Source organism: Hipposideros armiger, unplaced genomic scaffold (assembly GCF_001890085.2).
Source record: "Hipposideros armiger isolate ML-2016 unplaced genomic scaffold, ASM189008v1 scaffold_231, whole genome shotgun sequence".
NCBI lineage: Eukaryota > Metazoa > Chordata > Mammalia > Chiroptera > Hipposideridae > Hipposideros > Hipposideros armiger.
In genome coordinates this window covers 535,213-560,296 of record NW_017731581.1, presented here as the reverse complement: position 1 = coordinate 560,296, position 25,084 = coordinate 535,213, and the positions used below count along the sequence as shown (strand labels likewise).

The 25,084-nt window shown below is 36.8% G+C and overlaps 1 protein-coding gene and 1 pseudogene across 2 annotated transcripts in view; one reads left to right on the top strand and one right to left on the bottom strand.

Moving 5' to 3' along the window:
- Positions 1-25,084, top strand: part of NUP205 (nucleoporin 205) — a 60,012-nt gene that overhangs the window by 12,440 nt on the left and 22,488 nt on the right. For both annotated transcript variants that reach the window (XR_002125384.1, XM_019654814.1), the window contains 20 exons: positions 1,989-2,105; positions 2,287-2,424; positions 3,990-4,140; positions 5,231-5,436; positions 6,467-6,649; positions 8,056-8,106; positions 8,741-8,950; positions 12,181-12,280; positions 12,697-12,834; positions 13,942-14,131; positions 14,858-14,978; positions 16,362-16,431; positions 16,945-17,103; positions 17,435-17,559; positions 19,884-19,998; positions 22,007-22,156; positions 22,762-22,833; positions 23,185-23,342; positions 23,953-24,033; positions 24,773-24,964. Coding sequence is in view for 1 of the 2 variants with exons in the window: in XM_019654814.1 (XP_019510359.1) it covers positions 1,989-2,105; positions 2,287-2,424; positions 3,990-4,140; positions 5,231-5,436; positions 6,467-6,649; positions 8,056-8,106; positions 8,741-8,950; positions 12,181-12,280; positions 12,697-12,834; positions 13,942-14,131; positions 14,858-14,978; positions 16,362-16,431; positions 16,945-17,103; positions 17,435-17,559; positions 19,884-19,998; positions 22,007-22,156; positions 22,762-22,833; positions 23,185-23,342; positions 23,953-24,033; positions 24,773-24,964 (2,727 nt within the window). In the remaining variant the exon portion in view is untranslated. The remainder of the gene's footprint in view (positions 1-1,988; positions 2,106-2,286; positions 2,425-3,989; positions 4,141-5,230; positions 5,437-6,466; positions 6,650-8,055; positions 8,107-8,740; positions 8,951-12,180; positions 12,281-12,696; positions 12,835-13,941; positions 14,132-14,857; positions 14,979-16,361; positions 16,432-16,944; positions 17,104-17,434; positions 17,560-19,883; positions 19,999-22,006; positions 22,157-22,761; positions 22,834-23,184; positions 23,343-23,952; positions 24,034-24,772; positions 24,965-25,084) is intronic.
- LOC109389370 (60S ribosomal protein L36a-like) lies at positions 18,311-18,607 on the bottom strand (annotated as a pseudogene).

Below are 25,084 nucleotides of genomic sequence, written 5' to 3'. Positions count from 1 at the left end.
GTAACTGTAAGTAAATGAGAGGTATAGAAAGTAAATTACTATGAGTTTAGGCTAAGGATCTCTCACTCAGGACTAGAATAGTCACGGAATACTTAACAAATAGCTTGAACCCTCATCAACCTTAAAGGACTTGGTAGGTTAACATCACAGAATTTTGAATAGGAAGAAACCTGCTAACCCTTTCATATTACATTTGCAGAAATGAAGCCTTACGCTAGGGCTTAAAGTTTTTCCTAATTATTAGTGCAGATATGACTTTGGTTATGGAAAGATAATGGTATCTGGAAAGTGAAGGATGAGAGAAATTTGAGTAAACAAAATCATAAATGGCTTGGATAGGGTAAACAATGAATTTATTCATACAATTCTGGGATACTAGAATTTTTTAAAATGGATATAGGACTATTTAGGTTATCTATTTTTTTCTTGAATGACTTTGGCCGTTTGTGTCGGTCAGTGAATTTCTCCATTTCAGTCAAATTGGTATAAAGTTTTCCATAATATTCCTGTTATACTTTTCGTGTCTATAGGATCTGTAGTGTTTCCTCTTTCATTCTTAATATTGGTTGGTAATTTGTTTCTTTTCTCTTTGTTTCTTAATTAACTTAGCTAGGGGTTTATCAGTTTTATTGATCTTCCTAACGAATCAGCTTTGGTTTCATAGATTTTCTTATGCTTTGTTTTACTGTTATTGATTTCTGCTCTTTATTATTTTTTTCCTTTTGTTTTGGGTTTAATTTGCCCTTCTCATTTCAGCTTTTTAAAGTTGAAAATTAGATTTCTAATTTGAAACCTTTCTTTTTTTCTAATATAAGCATTTAATGTTATATATTTATCTCCAATAGCTGTGTCACATAAATTTTGACATGTATTTTCTTTCTTGTTCAATTTAATATATTTTCTAATTGTCCTTGAGACTTATTTTAACAATGGGTTATTTAGTAGTGTGTTGTTTAATTTCCAGATAATTGGGGGACTTTTGATATCTGACTGATTTCTAATTGATTTCAGTGTGGTCAGAGAACATACTTAATTGAATTTCAATTATGTCAAATTCGTTGAGGTTTATTTTATGACCCAGAGTATGTCTTATCTTGGTAAATGTTCTATGTGCATATGAAAGGAATGTGTATTCTGCTGCTGCTCTGTAGAGTGTTTTATAAATGCCAATTAGGTAAAGTCGGTTGTTTTTATCTTTCATATCCATGCTGACTTTCTGTGTACTTGTTCTGTTGAGTAGTGAGAAAGGAGTGTTGTAATCTCCAACTAGAATTGTGGTTTTGTCTAGCTAGAATTATTTATTTATTTATTTATTTATTTTTTATTTTCTTTTTCTTTTTTTTTTTTTAGCTGAGCCATACTGCCACCTGTTGGCAGCTCAGCTCGGGCGGGGCATCAAACTGCTGTTGCTCAGAGCTCACACTCTTGAGCGAGCTCTTAACCAACTGAGCCACTCGGCCGGCCCTAGAATTATTTTTTTAAGGGAGATGTAGTTTCTTATTGCAGTTGGAATTTAGTTCATACAAATATTACAAGGTAATGGTTCTCAACTAGGGCTCGAATGCCCTTCAGAGCATGTTGGGGAAAGGAGTGGGGCCAGTTTCGCTTGTTACAATAACTGTAGTGGTGCTGATAATAGGTAGTCCAGGGTGCTGAACCATCCTGCAACGTTCAGGACGATCCAACCCAGTGAAGAAATGTCCTGCCTAAATTGTCAGTAATGCTCCCATTGAAAAACGCTGTAATTAAACTAAACTCCTCTATAATGGAAAATGCTTTGAAGTTTTCATATATTATAAATTATGGATGGTAATGTTGCAGTAAAAGTTCTAGCATATTTCTTCATGTCATTAAAGTGGAATTAGATATTTAAACGAAGTTTTTCTTTTATGTAATCACTTTTAGACAAGTGCCTGATTTCCTGATTTCAATATTATTAACCCACATAATAAATTTACATATTAAACCATATGTAATACATTTAATAGGTGAAGCAGTTGAGGAATCGGGCAGATGAAGATGCTCGAATGATTCACATGAGTATGCAGATGGGTAATGAACCCCCCATTTCGCTTAGAAGGGACCTGGAACACTTAATGCTCCTGGTAAGCCATTTTATTGAGTGGATTACCTCCCTCCTTCCATTATTGTTTTTCTAACTTTGGAAAATCTCAGGTTTACTATCTTAAATAGACAAGTTCAGTCAATAAAAATATAAATTTTTATTTAAAAGTAATTTTTGAGTTAAAAGCATTTTCCCACACAGTCTTTGTTTACTCTTTGCAGATCGGTGAGCTATATAAAAAGAACCCTTTTCATTTGGAGCTTGCGCTAGAATACTGGTGCCCCTCAGAGCCTCTTCAGACTACCACTATACTGGGTTCTTACCTTGGGGTGGCTCACCAGCGGCCCCCTCAACGCCAGGTGAGCTCTTAGTTTTTCTACTTGTCTACTCTGGGATGGTCAGCGGGAGTCTTGAAAACATGAAAAATGTTACGTGCTGATGTTACTGCTGTTAACACAAACGACTACCAGTGTAACCTGTAGAAATTGACACTTTTTCCTTTTATGTAAGGAAGTTTAAAACTTTTAAATTAAGTTCTGATCATTTTGGAGTTTGTATAGTCAGTCTTTTATAAAACATTAGGTATGTGTGAAATCATTAGAGACAGAAAGGTGTCTAGTCTTTTTATGTGTCACTTATTTGAATTTTATTAGTGTTCATTTGTATTAACCTGTCTTCTGTAGGCATGACTGACAATAACCAATGCGCATCATTCTTAACGAGGTGGGAAAGTTAGGAGAGGTCCAAGTACTAAAGGAAAAAGCTTAGAAGGTATAATTGACGACAAAATCCCTATGAGTCAGTAGATATTGTCGGAAACAGTCCATTTTCTATCCTATATCAACTAAAGGATGAAATACAGTAGCTAATAAAATGGATTGCCATATCTGTCATCATCTTTTTGGGTTTTCCTGTTCTAGGAGATTTCACGCCGTATAATTTTCGTTTATGCTAGAGTCAGTCTAAGATCAGATGTTGTTTCTTTTTACTGTATTTCTTACATTTAGTTTCATTTTTCTCTCGATTTAAAAAAATATTTTGGAGAAGGATTTATTAAAATTTAAAGATTTTAAAAAACTTTCTATTGTGAAAATTTTCAAACATGGAAGAGAGATTAATAATAATGAATACCCAACATCTTAATTTGATAGCTGTTATCATCTTTCCATGTTTGCTTCATCTACTACTGTTATTTTTACTACTTTTATTTTGCTGGAGTATTTTAAAGTAAATTATAGACAGCATGACATTTTGCCTCTCATTGGTTAATATCTCTTAAAAATAAGGATACGTTTCTATGTAATTACAAAACCATTGTTACACCTAACATTTAACAATAATTTCCAGAAATCTATAACCTTTTCAGGTTTAAGTTCCAATGAATGAGTCTGAATGACAATTTTAGTTGTTGATAATAGATTTAAGAAATAAGCATGAAAAAAGGAAAAACTAATATGTGGACTTAGAGAACATGAAATTGGCTAGAACACAAAATAGAATATATTTAGGTCCCTTCAAAAATTCTTTCAGGGCATTAGGTCTTTATACTAAATTTGATTGGGATTTAGCAACTCTGAGTTCTAAGTATATCTTTGAATTTGCTGGTTAATTTTAGTTGAGTAAATTTCTTCGGTGGTTTTGCATATTTGGAATGTGAGCAGTCTTATGTTCTGTGACATTGGGATGTTTTGAAAAAAATGTATCTTATGTTCACAAAATATGACTCTATAATTGCGTTGAATTGTTACAAGCTTGAAAAAAAAGCAAATTTTCATAAGTAGCACACCAGATTATTTTGGCTTTGGTGGGGCTAAATCAGAGTACTCAATTAGTTTTAGTTCAAATGTAGTTTTTATTAGCCCGTCCACGTTGCCTTAAAGTTAAGATATGCTTTATGTAAAGTAATGGTTTTTCCCTGTTTCAGGTTGTCTTGTCAAAGTTTGTTAGGCAAATGGGTGACCTGTTGCCGCCAACTATTTATATTCCTTATCTGAAAATGCTCCGGGGACTGGCCAGTGGGCCCCAGTGTGCCCACTACTGTTTTAGCCTGCTCAAAGTCAATGGTAGCAGTCACGGTAAGGAAAACCCGGATGTTGTTTAAGTTTGTTGTGACATTCTTGAGTTGTGTCCCCCTGTCTCTTAAGGAATATTGGTTATTTGTGGTAGATCCTACCAGGGTATGTAAATTATTTTTATAATAACAGGGAAAGGAATGCATCATTTTTATAATAACAGGGAAAGAAATACATCAGTGGCTTTTGTATAGTGATGCCTTGATTATGGTCTCACAGATTGGGGAATTTAACCACTTGCTTTACAAAATGCAGCTCAGTTTCAGAAATCAATTAATATATAAAAATTTTTAAGAATACATCTGGTGTTCAAAGTGAAATATATACCCCTGCTACTTAAGTTTGGTTTCTTTATCTTCCTAAGTGCTTGTTTTCTAAATTTCTGTACTTAATGGTTTTTCTCTCAACCCTCTCCCAATTTTCTCATTTAATTTTCAGAGTTACGTCTGGTTAAACCAAAAACACTGCAAATGGGAAGAGAAAGAAATATTTATTAAACATTTGCTTTGTTAGGTAGATATTATTACTTGTAATTTTATATGTGAAGAAACTGAGGTTTAGAGAAGGAATTTACCCAACGTCACAAGTAATGGGGGAGCCGTGATTGGAACTGAGAGCCACCTGGCTCCAAAGCCAGTGTTTTGACTTCTCTGTCAAGGCTTGCTTCTTGTGGATGCTATGCTTTGGCTCCCAGGGCTTGGTGTGTAATGAGTAGTGGCATTGACAAATCTAAACTCTATAGTTTTCTTTCTGGGAATTGAAGCTCAACATTTGGGACTTATTTGGTGGAAAAAGTAGCCCTGCCTAGTTACATGACAGCACAGAGGAGCTCTCCTGGGTAGGAAGTATATAACTGACATCCCTTTGCATACATGCGGATCACCCATTCTTCGTCCTGAGGATAAATTAATCCAGAGTTCAAGTTCACAGGTGGATTCTAACCCCTTTTCAGCACATGACTTTTCTAGACAACACAGCACACTATTTACCTAGGACAAAGGCAAAGTGTGTTTGACATTTATTTTCTCTATCCATTTCCAAGCAAATGCTTAGGCGTTTTTGAAGGAAAATTCTGTGCTGTCTTTCTTTGTAGTTGAAAATATTCAGGGAGCAGGGGGCAGCCCTGTTTCCTGGGAACACTTCTTTCACTCCTTGATGCTGTACCATGAACACCTGCGGAAGGACCTTCCGAGCGCGGACAGCGTCCAGTACCGTCACCTCCCCTCGCGTGGCATCACCCAGAAGGAGCAGGATGGGTTGATTGCTTTCTTACAGCTCACAACCACCATCATTACGTGGGTAGGTAACCCGTCTACAGTGTATGAGAGCATACTTTCGTTTGTATTCTAGCACAGTGGCATTTTAAGGAGCCTCCCAGTTTTTGTGTAACGCTTCAAGTTTATTAGTGATACATTTAGCACCTATATAGGATTCTGTTCTTAAGTTCTTTGTTTCTTTAGAGGATATATTTATGGTAGTCCTGCTTCTTGCGATCAGCTTGTGTGAAAATAGCCTGAACCCCAAGGAAAATATTCAGAAGGGCAAATAAGACTCCATTGTTGTGTTTGCATCCTTCTGGAAAGTTTCCCTGCGTAGGTGTGTGTGTGTGTGTGTGTGTGTGTGTGTGTGTGTGTGTGTGTGTGTACACGTACATAAAGAACATTTTTAATTTAAAAGTTATTTACTGAATTACTCTTTTTCTTCCCCTCCCTACACCAAACCATCTTATTGACCACTGCCAGATTAGTCTTTGTAAAAAACCTTATTTTCATTACATAGTATCTCTGCTCAGGAACCTCTTCCAGTCGCCTATCTTGTTCCCCAGAGCCAAGTTACGTTGCTCGGTCTGACACTCTTATCTGAAGGATAGGAACAGTACCTTCAAACTTTTTGGTGTTTCCAGTAATGCTTAACATCATGAAACATCAAAACAGAGAGTTAGCAATTAAGTTTCATTGAATTATATCAGAGTGATACTTGATACCATATATATCTCCATTTTTTTTCTCAGAAAAGGACAAGTATTTATTCACTCATATATTAGTTTACAGTAAAATCTACTACATTGTTTCAGAAAGGATTTAAAGTGCCTCAGTAAGATTTACATGAGGGAGACCATTTATATCTCTGTATATTGTTTTCCATGCTCAGGACTATTAAAGTAATTCTACAAAGGCTGTTTCTCCTCCATTCTTCACGTTGACTGGGCTAGTGGTCTGACTTCAAGCATAAGCCCTAAGCTCAGCTAGAAATTTAGATGATTGCTAGTCATTTTTCCTCCCTTTTAAAAATGGAACGTCTCTCTTGTTCTTTTGTGCTCAATGCTCAGAGTGAAAACGCTCGCCTGGCACTCTGCGAACACCCCCAGTGGACCCCAGTTGTGGTGATTCTGGGACTCCTGCAATGCAGTATTCCCCCAGTTCTGAAAGCCGAGCTGCTGAAGACGCTGGCAGCTTTTGGGAAATCTCCTGAAATTGCTGCTTCCCTCTGGCAGTCGTTGGAATACACTCAGGTAGTATTATACGCTCTCTTCTTTACATTATTACAGCTTGGAAACTGGGGCTTGATAATATTGTAGAAGCAAGAGCATCCAATTTGAAACTTAAAATATACCATGAGCTTCCCAATTAGAAAGTTAAGATTTTGGTAGTGAGCATCAGAACCTAGTAGGCTTGGGTTTTTCTCTCGGATCAGTGACAACTTCGCAAGGTTACTGGAGGCTGGTTCTTCTCCTAAGACTTTGTTTTTCAGTGTCTGTAAACTATTAATGAATGGACAGAATTCCTCAACTCTGTCTTTGAGACCAGACTGAAAAATGCCTTCAGAAGTCATCTGTACTCATTAAATGTGGTGAATGCCTATTTTTCTTTATTGCCTCTCCCTTCCGCCCTTCCTGTCCCATACCAGCAGAGTGATGCATCCCTGTCAACTTTTCTTTCTTTAGCTGGAAGCCCTGTTGGGATTTTTCTGTCAAGGTATATAATTACTCTGTATGTGGTCAAGTTCAAAAGGAAAATAAGGATGCACTCTATAGAGACATTTGTAGGAAAATGGTTAGGTGGAGCATGTGTCTGTCTTGGAAATAATAGAACGTAAGGGAGCCTGTGATCCTAACATTCATAGAAGCCACTGTTTTGAAGCAGTAAAATATTTGCGAACATATGTATCCTGAAGATGTTAATGATACTTTGGAAAAACAAAAATTAAGGGAGTCGTGTCTGCTGAGAGGCTCAGTCACTTTTGATTTAATATTGATACTTCATTTTTTCATTCATTAGAGTATGAGTACTTACCAGTGTCCTAAGTACTTAGTGCTTCTTTGTACCTAAGATGAAATGTGATTGGGTTTAGACAGTTCTAACTGTAGAGCAAGACTTTTTTTTTTCCCCAAAGATACCACTTAATAGTATATTCTCAACTTGCAAGAGAGTTAAGTAACATGACATTAAGTATAGTTAATTTTGCCATGGACCACGTACGCCCCAGCAAGGTCAGGACAGAACATCTTAACTCAAAACTGCTGCTGCCCACATAAGAGACCTGTTCTTCACAAATGTACTTCTTGGTTTTTCTGGTGCCAGCAATAGGGCTGGTTGTAAACAGACCCGTGTCTAGAACACTGGTGAGATTTCATCTCATAAATCCTTTTAAGATTCATTCCTAGGATATCTAAGAGGAAATGTGCTGAAAACACATCTTGTGTGTACTTAGAAATTGCCTTTTTTCTGAAGCCTGGGTAATTGCAGGTTCTACCTGACCCTGACATAACTGCTAATGAAAGTCCACAGAGGCTTTGCAATTGACCTTGTAAGATCTGTGAATGTGGTGGGTGAGGAATATGACTATTGTATTGCAAAGCCAGTACTTCTCATTGATGAGTGAGGACTGCTCCTAAAATCTCATTTTTCTTATTTTAAGATACTGCAGACCGTAAGGGTTCCAAGCCAGAGGCAAGCTATTGGGATTGAGGTAAAGTTTTCCTTTTAGCTTAAATGCTATATTCATCCATTCATGTGATAGACTAAGAAAAATTATTCTTACCCATTAAGTTCCTATAATTTTCAAATGTAATATGTTTTCATTTGAAGGGTTTTCTGGTTAGTGTTGAAATGGAGGTAAAACTTTTTATGGAAGGAACCAAGGTATTTTAGACTTCAGTGTTGGAAAAGGGACGTTACATGGCAGCCATCCAGACTGAAAGCTTGGTTTGAACTCAATTTAATTAGGTTACTTGGGTCAACCTGAAGTGGGACTTGACTTGTTTCTTTCCTTCTCTTTCTATGCTCCTTCTGTCTTTTTTAAAGAAAAGTTTAAGATTTCTATTTTTAATTCAAGTTGGGAACAACATGTGAGAATATGAAATTCTTCCATCTGATTGATCTAGAGTCATATAATACTTTTGTATCACTTCTCAGCCTTTTGGCTAAGAGCAAGTATATAATACTTTTGTGTCTTTTCCTCTAAATGAATAATGGTAATATCTGTTATGTGTCTTTTTGTGTGATTATTATAACAACATTAATGAGTTAACGTCTGCAAAATGTTTTGTACTTTATAGCTGATAGTTTTGTATTACCAAATGTTCTGTGTTTTTCTTTGGAAGGTTGAACTAAACGAAATAGAATCCCGATGTGAAGAATACCCACTGACTCGGGCCTTCTGCCAGCTGATCAGCACCCTGGTGGAGAGCTCGTTTCCTTCTAATCTGGGTGCTGGACTGCGGCCCCCTGGCTTCGACCCTTATTTGCAGTTCCTTAGAGATTGTGTGTTTCTCCGATTCCGCACCAGAGCTTACCGGAGAGCCGCTGAAAAGGTTATGTTCAAAGAAAAACTTTTCTCCCCTTATTCATTTATTGCTGCTTTTTCTGTTAAAGGTATATGATGCTATCAGTTCATTTTAGCTTTTGCAAGTTAGTAAGCTTCATAGTACTGAAATGTCCATGGTCTAATGAGCTTCTCTACATTAAAAAAATAATTTTGGGCATTAAAACCAAAGCACTAACTCTTAGTGATCAGTGAGTTAATTGATATGAATTCATGGTCATTCAGATCCTTAACTGATCAAACTTTGACCAGAATGGAACCAAAAACATTACACCTTTGTCACGTGGAAACAAACTATCCTTTATTGGTATGATTTAGGCTAGGGATCAGAATAAGTTTCATCTTGCACCAATTTCTGTTGGTCTGTAGCGTTTCTGGGTTGTGGCGTTTGGCTTAGTGGGAAAGGATCTGTGATCCATTAGGCATGTCTGCTGCAGCTAGAGGCTGAGAGGGCACTGACATTTCTGCACATATTTGCTCTGATTGCAACACATTCACAAATGAGCTTACCTTAGTAGTATATATCATCTTATGTAATTCCAATATTACCGTGAGGCAGGTACTATTACTATTCCCATTTTACAGATGGAGACTTAGCAAGGTTAAGGAACTTGCCTAAGGTCCAGGACCAGGATTTGAACCTAGGGCTCTGATTCCAGATCCAAGCATAATCACTAAGCTATGTAAGAGACCCTTCCAGGTTCTGACGTAATTCACTGTAGTCTATAATACTGTTTATTGCCTCAACAGATGTATCTTGTAGGGACATTTCTACGTTTTTATAGTTTGCTGTTTTTGAACCTATTGGGTTTATTTGTTGTATTAATGGTTATAAAAATAATTAAGTTCATGCTCGATTGGGTCAACTAGGAGAATCTAGAAAACTATACGAAGAAATGATATCACCTATAATCCTGTTTGCCAAAGCAAAGATAACTACTTCTAGTCTTTATACTATGTATATATACTTAAATTGAGATAATTAGTTACATTAGTTTGTATCCTTCTTTGGCCACTAAGCATAGTATCATGAGGAATTTTTTAATGCTTTAAAGATTCTTTGAAAACAGCCTTTTTAATGACTGCATAGTCATTACTTGTATCTAGCATAGTTTATTCATTTGCCCTATCATTGGATACAGTTTGTTTCTAATTTAGTCCCTAATAACTGAAGTTCTTTTTTTTTTCAATTGCTTTTTTATTTTTCTCATGTAATAAAAATAAACACTGAGGGGTATGCATTTTATTTAGGCCCTAGAATTACCTCATTAACCTGTATTCCCTTATTGGATAAAAAAAGAACAGCAACCATGCTGCATTCATAAAAGTTATTTCAGATGGATAACGGGTACGGTTAATTGCCGTCTCTTCAACAAAGTGTTCTGATTTTTTTTTTCTTTGCACTTGTTTTAAATATCTCATTTTTGTTTTCTTAAGAAGGTCATCCTGACCTCAGTGTTCAGAGCTTCAGTCAGCCACATCCTTCCTGAGCGGCGCTATTTTTCTACATTTCAAGTACAGCTGTTTGCCCTAGCTAGCATTTGTTTCAGTTCTACCCCTACATATTTTCCCTAAGAAATTTTCCTTCAGTTTGTGAATTTATCTCACTTGAGTGTCTTTTTCAGACTTCGCTTAGAGCACTATAGTTTGGAACGCTGGCTTCTCACAAAAACAGTGCTTTGGATTAAGATAAATAACAAACATAGAGTGTTAGAGGCAATGGGTATATTGATCAATCCTAAAATCCATTATTATGTGGTGACAAGCCTTTTTTATTTAAATAGATGATCTTGAAACATTTGGAAAATATAGAAAAGTAAATAATAATTAAGAAATCAGCGTACAGTCCCAGTTCCCAAACTCAGCCTTTGTAAAATTATGTGCTGCGGAAATAGGGACATAAGAATAATAATTTCAAAAACCACCCTGTCTACAATTACCAGACTCAGCCGATGGAAAATTCTATGGAATGGGTTTTTTACATAAAGTTTTAATTTTACTGCCTGTACCATTGTGTATAGTATTTTTCCTTTGGCATAAATATATTTCCTTGTTACATAGCTTTTAAAAACATTTTTTAAATTTTTTTTTTTTAAAGATTTTTATTGGAGAATTGGGGGGATCGGAACAGTGCTGGGGAATTTGGGGAAGGGGAACAGACAAGTTGCTGTTGTTTTGTTCTTCATTCTAGTTGTGGAGGACGTTGCTTCACTGGCCCAAGCTGGCACCATCATTACGCTCTTCCCGGGTGACAGATCAGTCGCCGGCTTCTGGACGGCCGCTCACTGCGGCTGCTGGCCGCTCATGCTGGCTGCTGGCTACATATGGTAGCCCATGGCAACCCACTGCCACAGGGGCTGCAGCCTATGCCGGCAACTCATGGCAGCCCAGCTCCAGGTTGAGCTGTTGTTCAGCATCTTAGCTGTGGAGGGCAGTGTCACTGGCCCTCATATGTGGGATCCGGACCGGGGCCCTCTGGCAGCCCAAGCGAGTTCTTAACCATCGCGCCACTCTGCCGGCCCTAAAAACATTTTTAACAAAGATGTGATAATGGGGTCATTTGGGGCAGGGCTGCCAATGATTGTCTTCTTAACGTCTTTGGCTGGAGCTATGGGATAGGACACTGGCCTGGGAATTGGAAGTCCAGGGCTTCGCTTCCAGCACTTTGCTGCTAAGCTTTATGGACTTTGGGAAATCGTTCACACAATGAGCTGTGAGCTGCAAGCTTCACTGGCTTTACCTAGGAAATAAGGGTGATTAGGTGAGATGATTTCTCATATCCTTTCCAGGGGAGGAGATTCGTAGAGAAAATGGAAACTATTGTTTGTTGACACTTTGGAGAAGTGTCCATACCTGATGGTGTTTAATTATAAATAAACTATGACTAGATACTAAGTGCTTTAGATTTGTTAACAAAGCCCAAATATTTGCTACGAAATGTTTGTTTTTTGTTTTACTGAGCAAAATCAAATTTTTTTTTAAGCAATGTTTAAGGGTAATGCTTTTACAAATGTTGTACCTTGAAAAATTAGCCAATCCGTTATCCTTTAGCAAAATAAAGCAAAGTGAATTGGGGTTGCTCTATTGTTCAGCATAAATTAATAAAGTAGACATGGGCCTTCTCTCGTTTCTGGAGAAGAGTGGGAGGAGCAAAAAGCCTAGCAAGGCTATCCCCTTGGACTGTTGTATTGTTATTGAAATATTTGTATCTTTCCATAGTGGGAAGTTGCTGAAGTTGTTTTGGAAGTGTTTTATAAATTGCTCAGAGATTATGAGCCTCAACTTGAAGATTTTGTAGACCAGTTTGTGGAACTACAAGGTAAGTGAAGTCTGTCACTTTCAAACAAGCTATTTATAAAACCATTCATAAGCTATATATGTAATATATAAATTATTCGTTTATAAATTAAATTAGAATTTAATCTTTTTTGTTACATTGTTTTAGTTATTTTAATTGTTCTCAGCAAGAGAAAATACAGTAACATTTTACTGAATGGGAGACCAAGAACACTGCCTTACAGAGCCTTTAGTGACCTAACATGTAACAGGTGACTGATTTCTATATGCAGATCACCTCCTTTGGGAATTACAATTGTGTCATTGTCTCTAAATTGAAACTTTCCTTTATCTGTTTAGATGCCATTTAATTGATAAGTTTCAGGCATTTCATATAAATTAAGGGTGTGACAAAAATGCTAATTCACCATCTCTTGGAATATGTTATGTTCCATGTAGGAGAAGAAATCATAGCCTATAAGCCACCAGGATTTAATCTGATGTATCATCTCCTGAATGAGTCACCAATGCTGGAGCTTGCTTTAAGTTTACTGGAAGAAGGCGTGAAGCAGCTCGACACCTATGCCCCTTTCCCTGGTATGTGCCTGAATGACTTGAAGTCTTGAGAACAGGTTTGATATTTTTTGTAAACTTCGGGTTTGAAATAATCAAATGATCTCTGAAGTTCTTTTTCACTGTAAGATTCTCTATCTGCAGTGGTATTTTCAGGGAATCATATAATGAAGGTATAAAAAAAGTGAAAACCGTACAGAACAGACTTTCACTGTAACTGTGTCTCACTGCAGCCTTTTATAGGTAATTGTAAGTATTTTTCTTTCACTTTAACGTGTGTAACATGCCTAAATTGAAATCTAAAGTACTTTTTGTTTTGTTTTCCGTATATTTGTAAAAGCACTTAATATAGTGCCTGGTACTTAAGTGTTATTAAATGTTATTTAATATCAGGATTACTACTAATGATTGTCATTTATTGAGTGCTTACTATGCATTTGGTGCTTTTAAAAGCACATTATACGTATTAACACATTTAATCTGTACGAAACTCCTGTGTGGTAGATATTATTATTTCCAGTTAATAAATAAGGAAATTGATACACGAGGAGGTTTCACGTCTGTCTCCAGTAAGTGTCAGGGCTGTGATCTGAACCTCGGCAATTTGGTTCCAGAGTCCATATATGTATTTTATATCTGAATGATGGGATTATAAGTGATCCTTACTTATATTTTCGGCTTCTTTTTTTCCCATGTTTTCCATGATGAGCATTTATTACTCTAAATCAGCCGCTCAGCCTTGGTACCATGGGCGCTTGGGGCCGAATAATTCTCTGTTGTGCTGGCCGTCTTCTGAGTCTTCTACCCACTAGATGACTGTAGCACTTCCCCAGTTGTGACAACCCAAAGTGTCTAGACATTGCCACATATCATCCTCATCTGAAAACCATTGCTCTAAATAATCATGGAAAAGATACAGGAAAAGTGACCGAGACACCATTGCATAAAAGTATTGAATCACAGAAGTGACCGTGACTTGCTTGGGAGAGCAGTTTTTTGAAGTTGCTGAAACGTTGAGAACTTGAGGGCTTTTTTAATCTAGAACTTGTTTTGTACCTTGTTTTCCTAAGAATCAACTATGAGTTTCTCAGGTTCATGTAGAACTTTCTAACTTCAGTTTGGGGTTTCCAGGGAAGAAACATTTGGAGAAAGCAGTACAGCACTGCCTCGCACTTCTCAACCTTACTCTGCAAAAGGAAAATCTCTTCATGGATCTGCTAAGAGAGAGCCAACTGGCCCTCATAGTGTCTCCTTTAGAACAGCTGCTGCAGGGGATCAATCCCAGAACGAAGAAGGCCGATAATGTGGTGAATATTGCCAGGTAGCTTCCATGTGGAGGGGGAGGAATGATGAAATTAATCAGATGGGGATTCTAGCTTTGATTTCCAGATTTGGTCAGATCCATTGATTTTTCGCCTCCTTTTGTTCTTGCCTTCTCTTGCTCCTCTGATTTGAATTAGTCTGAACCTTACAATTTCTTTTTCCTCTTCCTAATTATTTTATATCCTAAACATTTCTAAGTATAAAATGATATAATCTTCACATTGTTTGTCTCCTGTAGAGAATGTGGATGTTTGGAAGACAGGGTGGGGAGCAAACTTTTCACTGTATATATCCTAGCCTCTAGTGGTGTGCTGGCAATGTTTGGTGTCCAGGACTTCCGGAAGCATCACCCTGACCTCCACCTTCAGCTTTACATGGCTTCCCCCCATGTGTGTCAATGTCCAATTTTCCCCTTTTGATGAGGACACCAGTCATTGGATTAGGGCCCTCCCTAATGACTTCATCTTAACTTGATTGACCACCTCTCTAAAGACATTCTTACCAAATAAGGTCACTGTGAGTTCAGATATCAATGTAGGAAGTTTGGAGGAGCGCAGTTCAACCCATAAGAGGGTACACCGAGTTAGAAGGGGGAAACTGTTTTCCAGTTTACCCAAAAGTGCTATGTGCGTAGGAGAGGCCCTGGTTCTAAATGGTCTTTATTGAGAATAGTGAGAAGCCAGGTTTCATCACATCGTTGCTCAAATGTTTTCTTGTTTTAAAGATACCTATACCATGGCAATACTAATCCAGAACTGGCTTTTGAAAGCGCCAAGATCCTCTGCTGTATCTCCTGCAACACCAATATTCAGATAAAATTGGTTGGCGATTTCACACATGACCAGGTAACTGATTTTGTTGTTGTTAATTTTGGGTGCACTCTGAGTCTATACGGAAGTCAGTGTCTGGAGGAACCTTATTCTGGTTTGTGGAAAACTTCTCTGAGAATAAATAGATTTATAGATGATGGGTGAAAACCTACCAATGTACTGGTGATTTTTATTTGAAGATAATACCAAATACCGTTCACAGGGATGCTACGTATACTATAGTGTGTGGCTATGAGGCTTAATGAGACGGTTGCTATTCTAAGTACATAAAAGTGATTGGGTTTGTAGGCACAACTTCTGTTTGTTTTCTGCATCCTTCGTTGCTCCCTTGGTCAGTTGCCTCTGCAGTGCTGAGTGTGTCTCACTGCTGTGAGTTGTCTGCTTCCATGACTTTCTGGTAACCCACACTTGGGTCACTTCATTTGATATTACACTGTGGAGAGTTTTTCCATGTTCCTCTATTAATCCAATCTATAATCTGTTCACTGAATAGCTACAATTGGGGAATCTATTTTTTTCTCTTTAAAGACATTTGTCCCATTGTATCTTTATGTTGGACCACTGTGTTATCTAGTTGAAGAATTTTGTATACTCCACAGTATTCTGAAACGGGCTCCTCTGGCATTTGGGGGTGGGACAGATCTTCATTTTGTATGTAACAGTGCCTTATATTGTAAGACTCTTAGCATCCCTGGTCCCCTGCCACTGTCTGCCAGTAGTAACCACTAGTTGTGACCACTCAAAATGCCCCACATATTTCTAAGTGCCGTCTGGAGTGGCAATATCACCCAGGTAGAGAATTACTATTTATAGTAAAATATAGATATCTAATCTGGTTTTTGGATGAGGTTCATAGAAACCATGTGATAATTTGGAGGTTGTTTGTTGAAGATGAAACTTTTCAGTTCACTGGCCTTCGTCTGAATATGAATTTTTGCTGATTTTAACATCCTGCTAGATGTCTTAAGGAGATTGAGTAGTATGTAATCTCTCAGCCAGAAATATAAAACTGGTGATAAGTAATGCATTTCTAAAGACAGAAGATGAGAATTTTATTTTATATTTTAGTTAAGAGGTCATGAAATGGCAATTGAATGTTTATTTTTAAAAAAACGACTTTGATTTTGGGGAATGGAAATGAGGGAAGCAAGTTTTGAAACCAATAACCCTTAAAAATTTTTGTTTTTTAAATTATTTTTATAGAGAGCTACCTTATGGCAATGGAAGGAACGGAGTTTTCTAGTAATTAAAAATGTAACTAAAACCTAAACACTTGGAGCAGATTTGCCTTTTTTCTTTATAGACAAATGTTTCTAATTATGTACCATATTTATCATAATTTCTAATATTGAGAAACTTTTTATAATTTGTTATTTTTTTACCTTTACATGACTTCAGAGTGTAAGTCAGAGGCTGATGGCTGGATTTGTGGAGTGTTTGGATAGTGAAGATCCAGAAGAATTTGGGGGTATGTCTTAGATTAATGTATATTTTTTACTTCATATAAATATAGAAATGCGTAATATAAAAACTGTTAACAGTCTAATGGTGATGTAAGAGAAATTAGAGAATTTGCTAGCATAAATGTGTAAGGCTTTTGGGAAACCTCTTAAACAAATCTGAACTCAATGTAAGGCTAATCAGGTAAATTGAAACTAAACAAAACATGGCAGTTTGGAGTACAAGTTTTATTTTTATTTATTTATTTTTTGCATCCACCATTTTTAAAACATTCCCATCCTTTGACCCTCTTCCCTTTTGGTAACCATCAGCTTGTTCGCTCTATCTGTGTGTCTGTTTCTATTCTGTTTTGTTTATTCTTTCGTTTTGGTTTTTTTTTTTAGATTTCACATAGAAGTGAAATCGTACAGTATTTGTCTTTGCCTGACTTAACTTCACTTAGCCTAATTCCTAAATTTGACTTACGTTAACTTTTTATTGTTTTGTAATTTTGTTTTGTGATTTCCACATGAAATATCAGAACTTGAAAATAAATTAGCTGGAATCCGTCATGAAACAAGAATCCACATCTTGAATCTTCTCATCACCTCTTTGGAACGCAATCCACCCAGTCTCGCTCTCTACTTATTGGGCTTTGAATTGAAGAAACCTGTCAGTACCACAAACCTACAAGATCCAGGTATAGTCGTGAGGCACATAGGCATTTATTTCTTGTCATATTTATGTAGCTAACTGGTCATTTATTGAATTTTGGGATCATGGGATACTTCACTGAAAGAAATAAACAATGTATGAAAAGGTAATGTGATGGCGTCAGTCTTTAGGACTTAGATCAAATCTGGACAAACAGCCTTAGAAAATTAGAATTTGTCAATTTTCTATATCAATATTTGAAAGGCTGTTTACAGTAGAGCAGATGTGTATGGAATTTAACTTTTGTAAAGGTATTTTCATGTTTTTAATATAGACGTTTTAAAAGAAAAGTTGCATTTTCTTTTGGTTTCATGTAGGAGTGTTGGGTTGCCCTCGGACGTGCCTTCACGCCATCTTAAACATCTTGGAGAAAGGAACTGAAGGGAGGACAGGCCCCACGGCAGTGAGAGAATTGCCTCAACTCGCCGAGCTGTGTTACCAGGTATACAGAGGGCTGTCCTTGGTAGCACTGAATAGAAGAAACTTAACTAGTTGCTTGAATACATCACAGAAAAAGTGTGACAGTTAGGCTGAGCTGAAATGAATTCATTTGGTAATTTGACCAGTCTTTCATTTATGAATAAAAGCCCATAAAGCACAAACCCCAAGATCCTATAGATCTACAGATCCTATATGTTGATCACTTGAAAAAGGAGGGAAATTGGATTTTTGTGATGGATTTTGACCTGGTAGTGTAGGAACTTTCCAATGTTGCTATATTTTAAGTTGCTTCTTTTTGGTGAAGAGAGTGGATTTGGGGCATAAGACCTCTGGTTCCCATCTGTGCTCCTTACTAGGTAAGTCATCTTGGGCATGCCATGAAACTTCTCTTGAGTTTTTTAATCTGTGAAATGGGCTGTTAGAATGAAATGGGAATGTAAGAATGTAAGTGAAAGCACTTTTTAAGAACTGTGTAAATTATGTCGTCTTATAGCTGCATGTAAGATGGTAGAAAGTCAAATTAGTATAAAGTTTAAACTATAATGAGAACTTTTGTTTTTACTTGTATTTTATTCATTTTGTAAGTATTCTGAGAACTAGGATAAACTTGGCCAGCAGCACTAAAACTCATGCCTGAGTGACACTTCCCCAACACCTGTATTTTCTCTCTGTAAGACACATTGTAGCCTTTTTTTTTTTCCAAACTTATCCTCAAGATGTCATTGTCTTTATAATAAAACAAAAGATGAAACTTAGAACTGGATCACTTGACCCTTTCTCTTCTTAGCTCCTCCCAGTTGAAAATGCTTGCATCTCTTAGTAGGCAGCAGTCTCTTAGATTTGCTGTTGGGTTCAACGCGTTGTATTTTAGCCTTTTGGTGGAAATTCCGCTTAGTCTGCCCACTATAACCACTCTACTTCCTGTCATAAGGCCGCTTTTCCTGTGCATTCAGAGAATCCTGGCCCTTCTCTTACTGTGTCACTTTGTGGGGCTGGTGCTTGCCACACTTCCTACAGAAAGTCTGGTGGGTTTTAGGAACATTCACCATGTTTGTGAGAGCACTATCAACCTGGAAAGCCATCGTAGCCTAGTAACTATACACCACTTCAGTACTACCCTTAAGGGCCATTTTAACCAGAAAATCACTAACAAAAGCACGAGTGTGAAAAATGGAGCACAAAATAGACTGGGAAAAGGCACGTGTTCATAGCATGAGAACTGAAACAAGAAGGTGGGGAGCATGAGTTGGGCGACTCTAATTTTTGCTGCTCTGTGCCTTTCTATGAATGACCACAAAGCCACACGAGTATTGATCCTGGAGTGACCGGTTTTAGAAGGTAGATGAAGTTGCAAGTAGGGAATCTGCCAATAATGAAGATAGACTGTTGGGTCAAAGGATATGAATAGTTTTGTGTCTTCAGATTTTAATTTGGAAGCAATCATAACAATTATAGTAGGTACTAAATGGTGCCAATAATAGGTGAATCTGATGTGTCTGGTACATGGAAAGCATTTAATACATATTTATAAAAGGAGTCACTCATGAATGGAAGTTTTCACTACCATTTTGCCAAATAACTGGGATTTACTTTTTAAAATTTTGCTGATTTACAAATGAGGACTGCCTTACTGCCTTAATTTTTTTTAATTACTGAAAACGGTGAATATTTTTCTTGATTACGGGCTATTTTAATTCTTTTTCACGTAAAATGTTTCTTTGCCATTTTACCTGTTTGGATCTCTTGCTATTCATGCATCTACTGAAGATCTTTATATGTATTATAGCTGTACTCTTTTTCTTATATTTGATATAAAAGTACTTATCCCTGTCTCTTTTTCTCTGTTAAATTTTTATTTAGATTGTACATTTGTCATTTAGTTAATTCTGTAGATCCTTGTAATTCTTTAGTTGCTTCAATCCTGGTAAATTTATTATCTTCCTGAGGTTGGGATAAAATAATTAAGGTTTTCAGAAGTTATTTCCAAGTAATTTGCTATTAACACTAACAATAGTTAAAATAGTAATGCTTGTTAATTAACTATGCGCATACATTAATAATATGCATAAATATATGCACATATAGTTAGATTAGTCCTATAATAATGTCTTCAGCACTGTCAATTGTATTCTAATATATCTTCTTGAGTTAAGGTACTAAGGACTGCTTATAACTGAGCTTCTAAGTTTCATACTGTGTTTGTTCATTTTGCTTGAGTTATTGGTGTGTCGTAGTTTCCACTTAGTAGATCTAAGTTCACATTTTATCTTAAAATGTATAACACAAAGAAACTGACTTGGAGCTTTTCTTATTTTAACTCGTAAGGTGATATATCAGTTATGTGCGTGCTCTGATACATCTGGCCCCACAATGAGGTACCTGAGGACCAGCCAGGATTTCTTGTTTTCTCAGTTGCAACATTTACCTTTTTCTAACAAAGGTAGGTCATTTTTTTCCTTATAACAAATTTGTAAAGTCTCTGTTCAGTGATTCTATTTATATAACATTTGGGGGTAGTAGTTACAGTATTTGTGGAACTCTGTTCTCATTTTGTTATTTTGTTACTTATGGTCTTTTGTAATTGGTGCTAAACTGATGTTTTTATAAACATTTAAAAATAGTCTATCAAAGATGGATTTGATTCTTTTCCTGACAAATAGAATTTAAAATTGTGTTGAATTGTGCTGAAGGTAAGTAAGTATTTACATAAGAAAATTCTGGAAATTTAGATTTTTTGAGTTAAAATTGTTTAATAAAAATCTGTGGTTTTTGTTTCTTGTGTATATATTGAAACCAATTAGGTCTTGAAATGAAAAATAGAAAACTAATTATGGTGGAAGCTATTTATAACTTACTTGATTGACCTGACTAATACAATTATCCCAGGCTACCTATGTATGGTATTCTACTTATGTAATTTTCTCATTGATCGATTTTTAACAATTTTCTGAATTCATATTATGTTCAGACAGTGGAGGTCTTTTGAAGTTTTTAAAGTTTACTTTGTATCAGCTTTATGTTTTGAGAAATCTAGGCTGATTTCATAATAAATTTCTATTACTAGTAATTATCAGCTTCTAATTTACTTTTTAGAGTGATGATGTGAGAAAATCTTGGGAATTACCTAATAGCAAAATTTTTTACTTCATTGTCATAAGTGTATTATATTTTTAGTCCTAAGATTTTGTTCATATAAGAAACTTTTTAAGAAACACTTTTATATCTAAATGAATGAAAAGTTAATGTCCCCTACTATGGCATCTATTTTTCAAAATGCAATCTAACTTTGCCCATCATTATTATTATTAGTGGTAGTAGTAGTTGGTCTATTTTATATTTATGCTGTCATAATTTAGGCCTTCAGAGCCAGGCGTATTAAAATAAAGCTGGATTAAAAACTTATATAAGTGATTCCCAACCCTAATTATATATTTGTTTGTTTGTGAAAAGGCTTTAATATGCCCAGAGTGGAGAGGGGGCTCAGTCCTTGATGAACTTGAGAGCCCACTTGTCCTTGGAGACCTTGAGCATCTCCATGGCACTCATACGGGGCGAGGCCACATACCTCGAATCAAGCTCGCATGAACTTGGTGTGCTTGGTGAGGTGTACTGGGCAGTGGCCGTGCCTTGGTGTGCTCATGGTATATGGGTTGTCGGAAAAGTCATGACGCATTTTTGCAACGAAAAACATAGAAAAAAAACATCATGACTTTTCTGACAACCCAATATGTTAAGCCTAACTAATGCCCTTGATTATCTTAAGAGATATCATAAAGTTATGCAATTTAAATATTTTTTAATTTTTAAAAATGTATTTGTGACATAAAAATCAAGCTATGATAGTTGTTTTTTGTTTTTATTTTTAAGAAATTTTATTGGGGAACAGTGTGTTTTTCCAGGACCCACCAGCTCCAAGTCAAGGAGTTGTTTCAATCTAGTTGTGGAGGGCGCAGCTCCTTGGCTCATGTGGGACTCAAACCGGCAACCTTGGTGTTATGAGCCTGTGCTCTAACCACCTGAGCTAACCGTCCGCCCCTATGATAGTTTCTTTTTACAAGTTATATATTTGAGAATTGCGTGTTTTTTTTGTTTTGTTTTTTTTGCTTAAGTATTAAGTGAGGTCTGTATTAATGTCAAAATATGACAGACTGAGAATTCTGTGGATTTGTATGAAATTATCCTGGTAATGGGAACCTGATTCTCTTTTGTTCTTCATTTGCTTTTGCTCATCTTTTATAGACATATACCAACTCATTTTTTTCTCCCTTGGCATCTTTCCTTTGCCTTTTTAATTTTACAGATTGATAAATTATCAGATCATGTGGCCAAGTTTCATAAGTTATTGACTATGTTCCATGGGAAAATATCTGATAAGTTAATGGAATTTAGGTCTGTTCTGATCTAGTGTTATTACTCTGGGAAACTAAATCGATGTATGTAACTTCCAGAATACGAAATATCTATGTTGAACCAAATGTCATGGCTGATGAAGACTGCCTCAATAGAACTAAGGGTGACTTCTCTGAATCGTCAGCGGTCACATACGCAGAGGCTTCTACACCTCTTACTGGATGACATGCCCGTGAAACCATACTCAGGTGAGCATGCAAATGTTGGCGTTGGTTTCATTGGCTGCTGACTGGCCTGGAGGAATGCAAGCACAAATCGGAACCTGCGTGCGCTTAGCATGTGGCTGCAGGCCAAACAAGTTCTTGCTGCTTTTCGAATTTTTTCCTTAAAACGCAAAATTCTTATATCATCCTATGATTGTCATTTTATTATTGTTTGAAGCATCCACATTTTGCTAGACTCATATACACATATATTCAGTGGAGTTTGTCACAGAGCGAGCGTGACCCAAGGTATTTTAATATGTATTAAACATGCAAATTAAGCATAAGCTTTTCTGATTGTCTCATTGGCATGATTGGGCCCTGCTGCTTTTGGAGTTCTGATTATCCTCTTTACAATGGTAAAGTGGATCCCATAGGAACAGAAAGAGTTAGATTAAATGTAGTTGGTAAGCCCTCATCTTTACATCTTTTTTTTTTTTCATCTTTACATGTTAATTATCTATTTGCAAAGGGCTCTTTAACCTAGAAACAGTGACCTATAAATAAAATACTTTATGTGTGTTATTTCCAAATAAATTTTACAAGTACATTGTTCTTTTGCTGGTCTGTTATTATTGATGCTCCAACAGACGGTGAAGGAGGAATAGAAGATGAAAATAGGTCTGTCTCTGGGTTCCTTCACTTTGACACTGCTACAAAAGGTAAAGCCCTTTGAATTTGTGATAAATTTACAGATATATTGAATGGCTTGAAATTTCAGGAGATAATTATTATGCCTGTACTTGCAAATTCTTAACTGGTATAGAAAAGCTATATAAAAGATGATTTGTCATCCAAAAAAGATTTTTTATGACTATGATGAAAATATTTTTGCAAATGGATATATTGGAAATAAAATTGAATTTCGATTTCAGTCCAGTGTTCGGTTTACAGACTAACTTTCTTTCTGAGCATAGCACTCACTATCTTGTGAGCGTGAGCTGAGTACGACGGTTTGTTTGCTGTTCTCCTCATGTCCCACTTAAAATTAAACGACTTTTTATTATTTCTAGTACGTCGAAAAATTCTCAGTATTCTTGACTCCATTGACTTCAGTCAGGAAATCCCCGAGCCTTTGCAGCTGGATTTCTTTGATCGGGCCCAGATTGAACAGGTTATTGCTAACTGTGAACACAAGAATTTACGGGGACAAACAGTCTGCAATGTCAAGGTGAGGACCGCCTTAAAGTGGGTGCAGCATCACCTGGCTCAGGCTGAGGCGTCAGACAGGAAGAGAACCATTCAGTGGTTGTTGTCTGATAGAGATACTGGTTTATTGGACTGTGGTTTCCAATTTTCAAACAGCTAGGAAATAAAACTGAATAGGCCACACGAACTTTGCCTCTTTAAAAGGTCCCCCATTCAACCGGTGGCGGGATGGCTCAGCTAAAAAAATAAAATAAAATAAATACAAATAAAAGGCCCTCCGTCACCTTCCTCTTAGTAGCCATGTTACCCAGCTATTAGTATGGAGTAGTTTTAACTCTGTAACTCTCTACCAGGTTAATGGCCTCACTAGTAGGAAGAAGATGTCCAGGGCAGTTGCTCTACTTTACCTGCCACACAGGCTCTTTGGTACCACTCTCTGGAATGTGAGGTGTACCTCATATTTTTTACTAGAAACTGGACAGTGCTACTGTTCGAGTATACACTCATATAAAAGTATCTGAAACGTTTCCCTCTAGGTCAGTTTATAGTAATTGCTGGGGGTTATTGCTGGGGGTTATTCATCTACCAGTGTCTGCAAGGTCTTATTTTTCCCTCTTTTCCCACTTACGTAGTTTCTTCATAGGGTTCTTATAGCTGAAGTAAATGCCCTCCAAGGTATGGCAGCCATAGGACAGAGACCTTTACTAATGGAGGTAAGCCTGTGGGTATGTGTTAGTCTTAACCTTTTAATTACTGAAACTATGTAAATTGCCAGTCAGAAGATAAACAATAAATTGACTTGTAATCTACTTAAAAGGTAAACTTTAATGGAATCTTTCACTTCTGACTTTATAACTTTTATAAACTGAACAGAAGCTAATGTCTGGATGCTAGAATAAATAGCATCTTTTCTGCTAGGCTAGTTAAGGATTTGCGACCTGCTCATGTTGTGTATTACATGTCACGTGCTCCCTATCGGTGAGGGAGGAGAGAGTCAGTTGTCATCACAAGTTCGGAGTTAGAGGTAAGAGGTCAGGTGGAAAGAACCACATACATGGAAACGCAGCTGGCTAGGCCAAAGCAAGAGGCAAAGAGATAAAGACACATCAGGAATGCATGCACTGAACTTGGGTTTTAGGCAACTCTAGTGCTCCAGAGTAAGTAGAAGCAGACGTTGCAAGGAGAAAAAAGGTAGGATTAAAAGCTCATTTCCACCCACAGCACCTCTGTGCCCTGCTTTACACACACACACACACGACCGTATATATTATTCATAGCACTAACCACCAGTATAACATGAAAAATTATCTGCTGACTGGCGTACATGTGAATGTTTCCAAAATATAAATAAATGTTTTCAGATTAACCGACAACGGTAAAAATAGGAACCTGTTGGTAAAAGACATTATTTGTCTATGTGTTAACCTTGCAATTCAATTTCTCTGGCTTTAGGAGATCAGCACTATCCTTCAGTATGTGGTTGGAAGAAACAAATTGTTGCAGTGTCTTCACGCAAAACGGCACGTGCTGGAGTCCTGGCGGCAGCTGGTGGAAATTATACTGACAGCTTGTCCCCAGGACCTCATCCAGGCAGAGGACCGACAACTGATCATCCGTGATATTTTACAAGATGTGCATGATAAGGTGACATACTTCCTAAATCACTTCATACTGCTGAACAGATACGTATGTAGCAGTGGAACGGAGTTTGCCAACCTCCTTTTTTCCCATTTTAGATTAGGAGTAAATAGACTTGTGCAATGC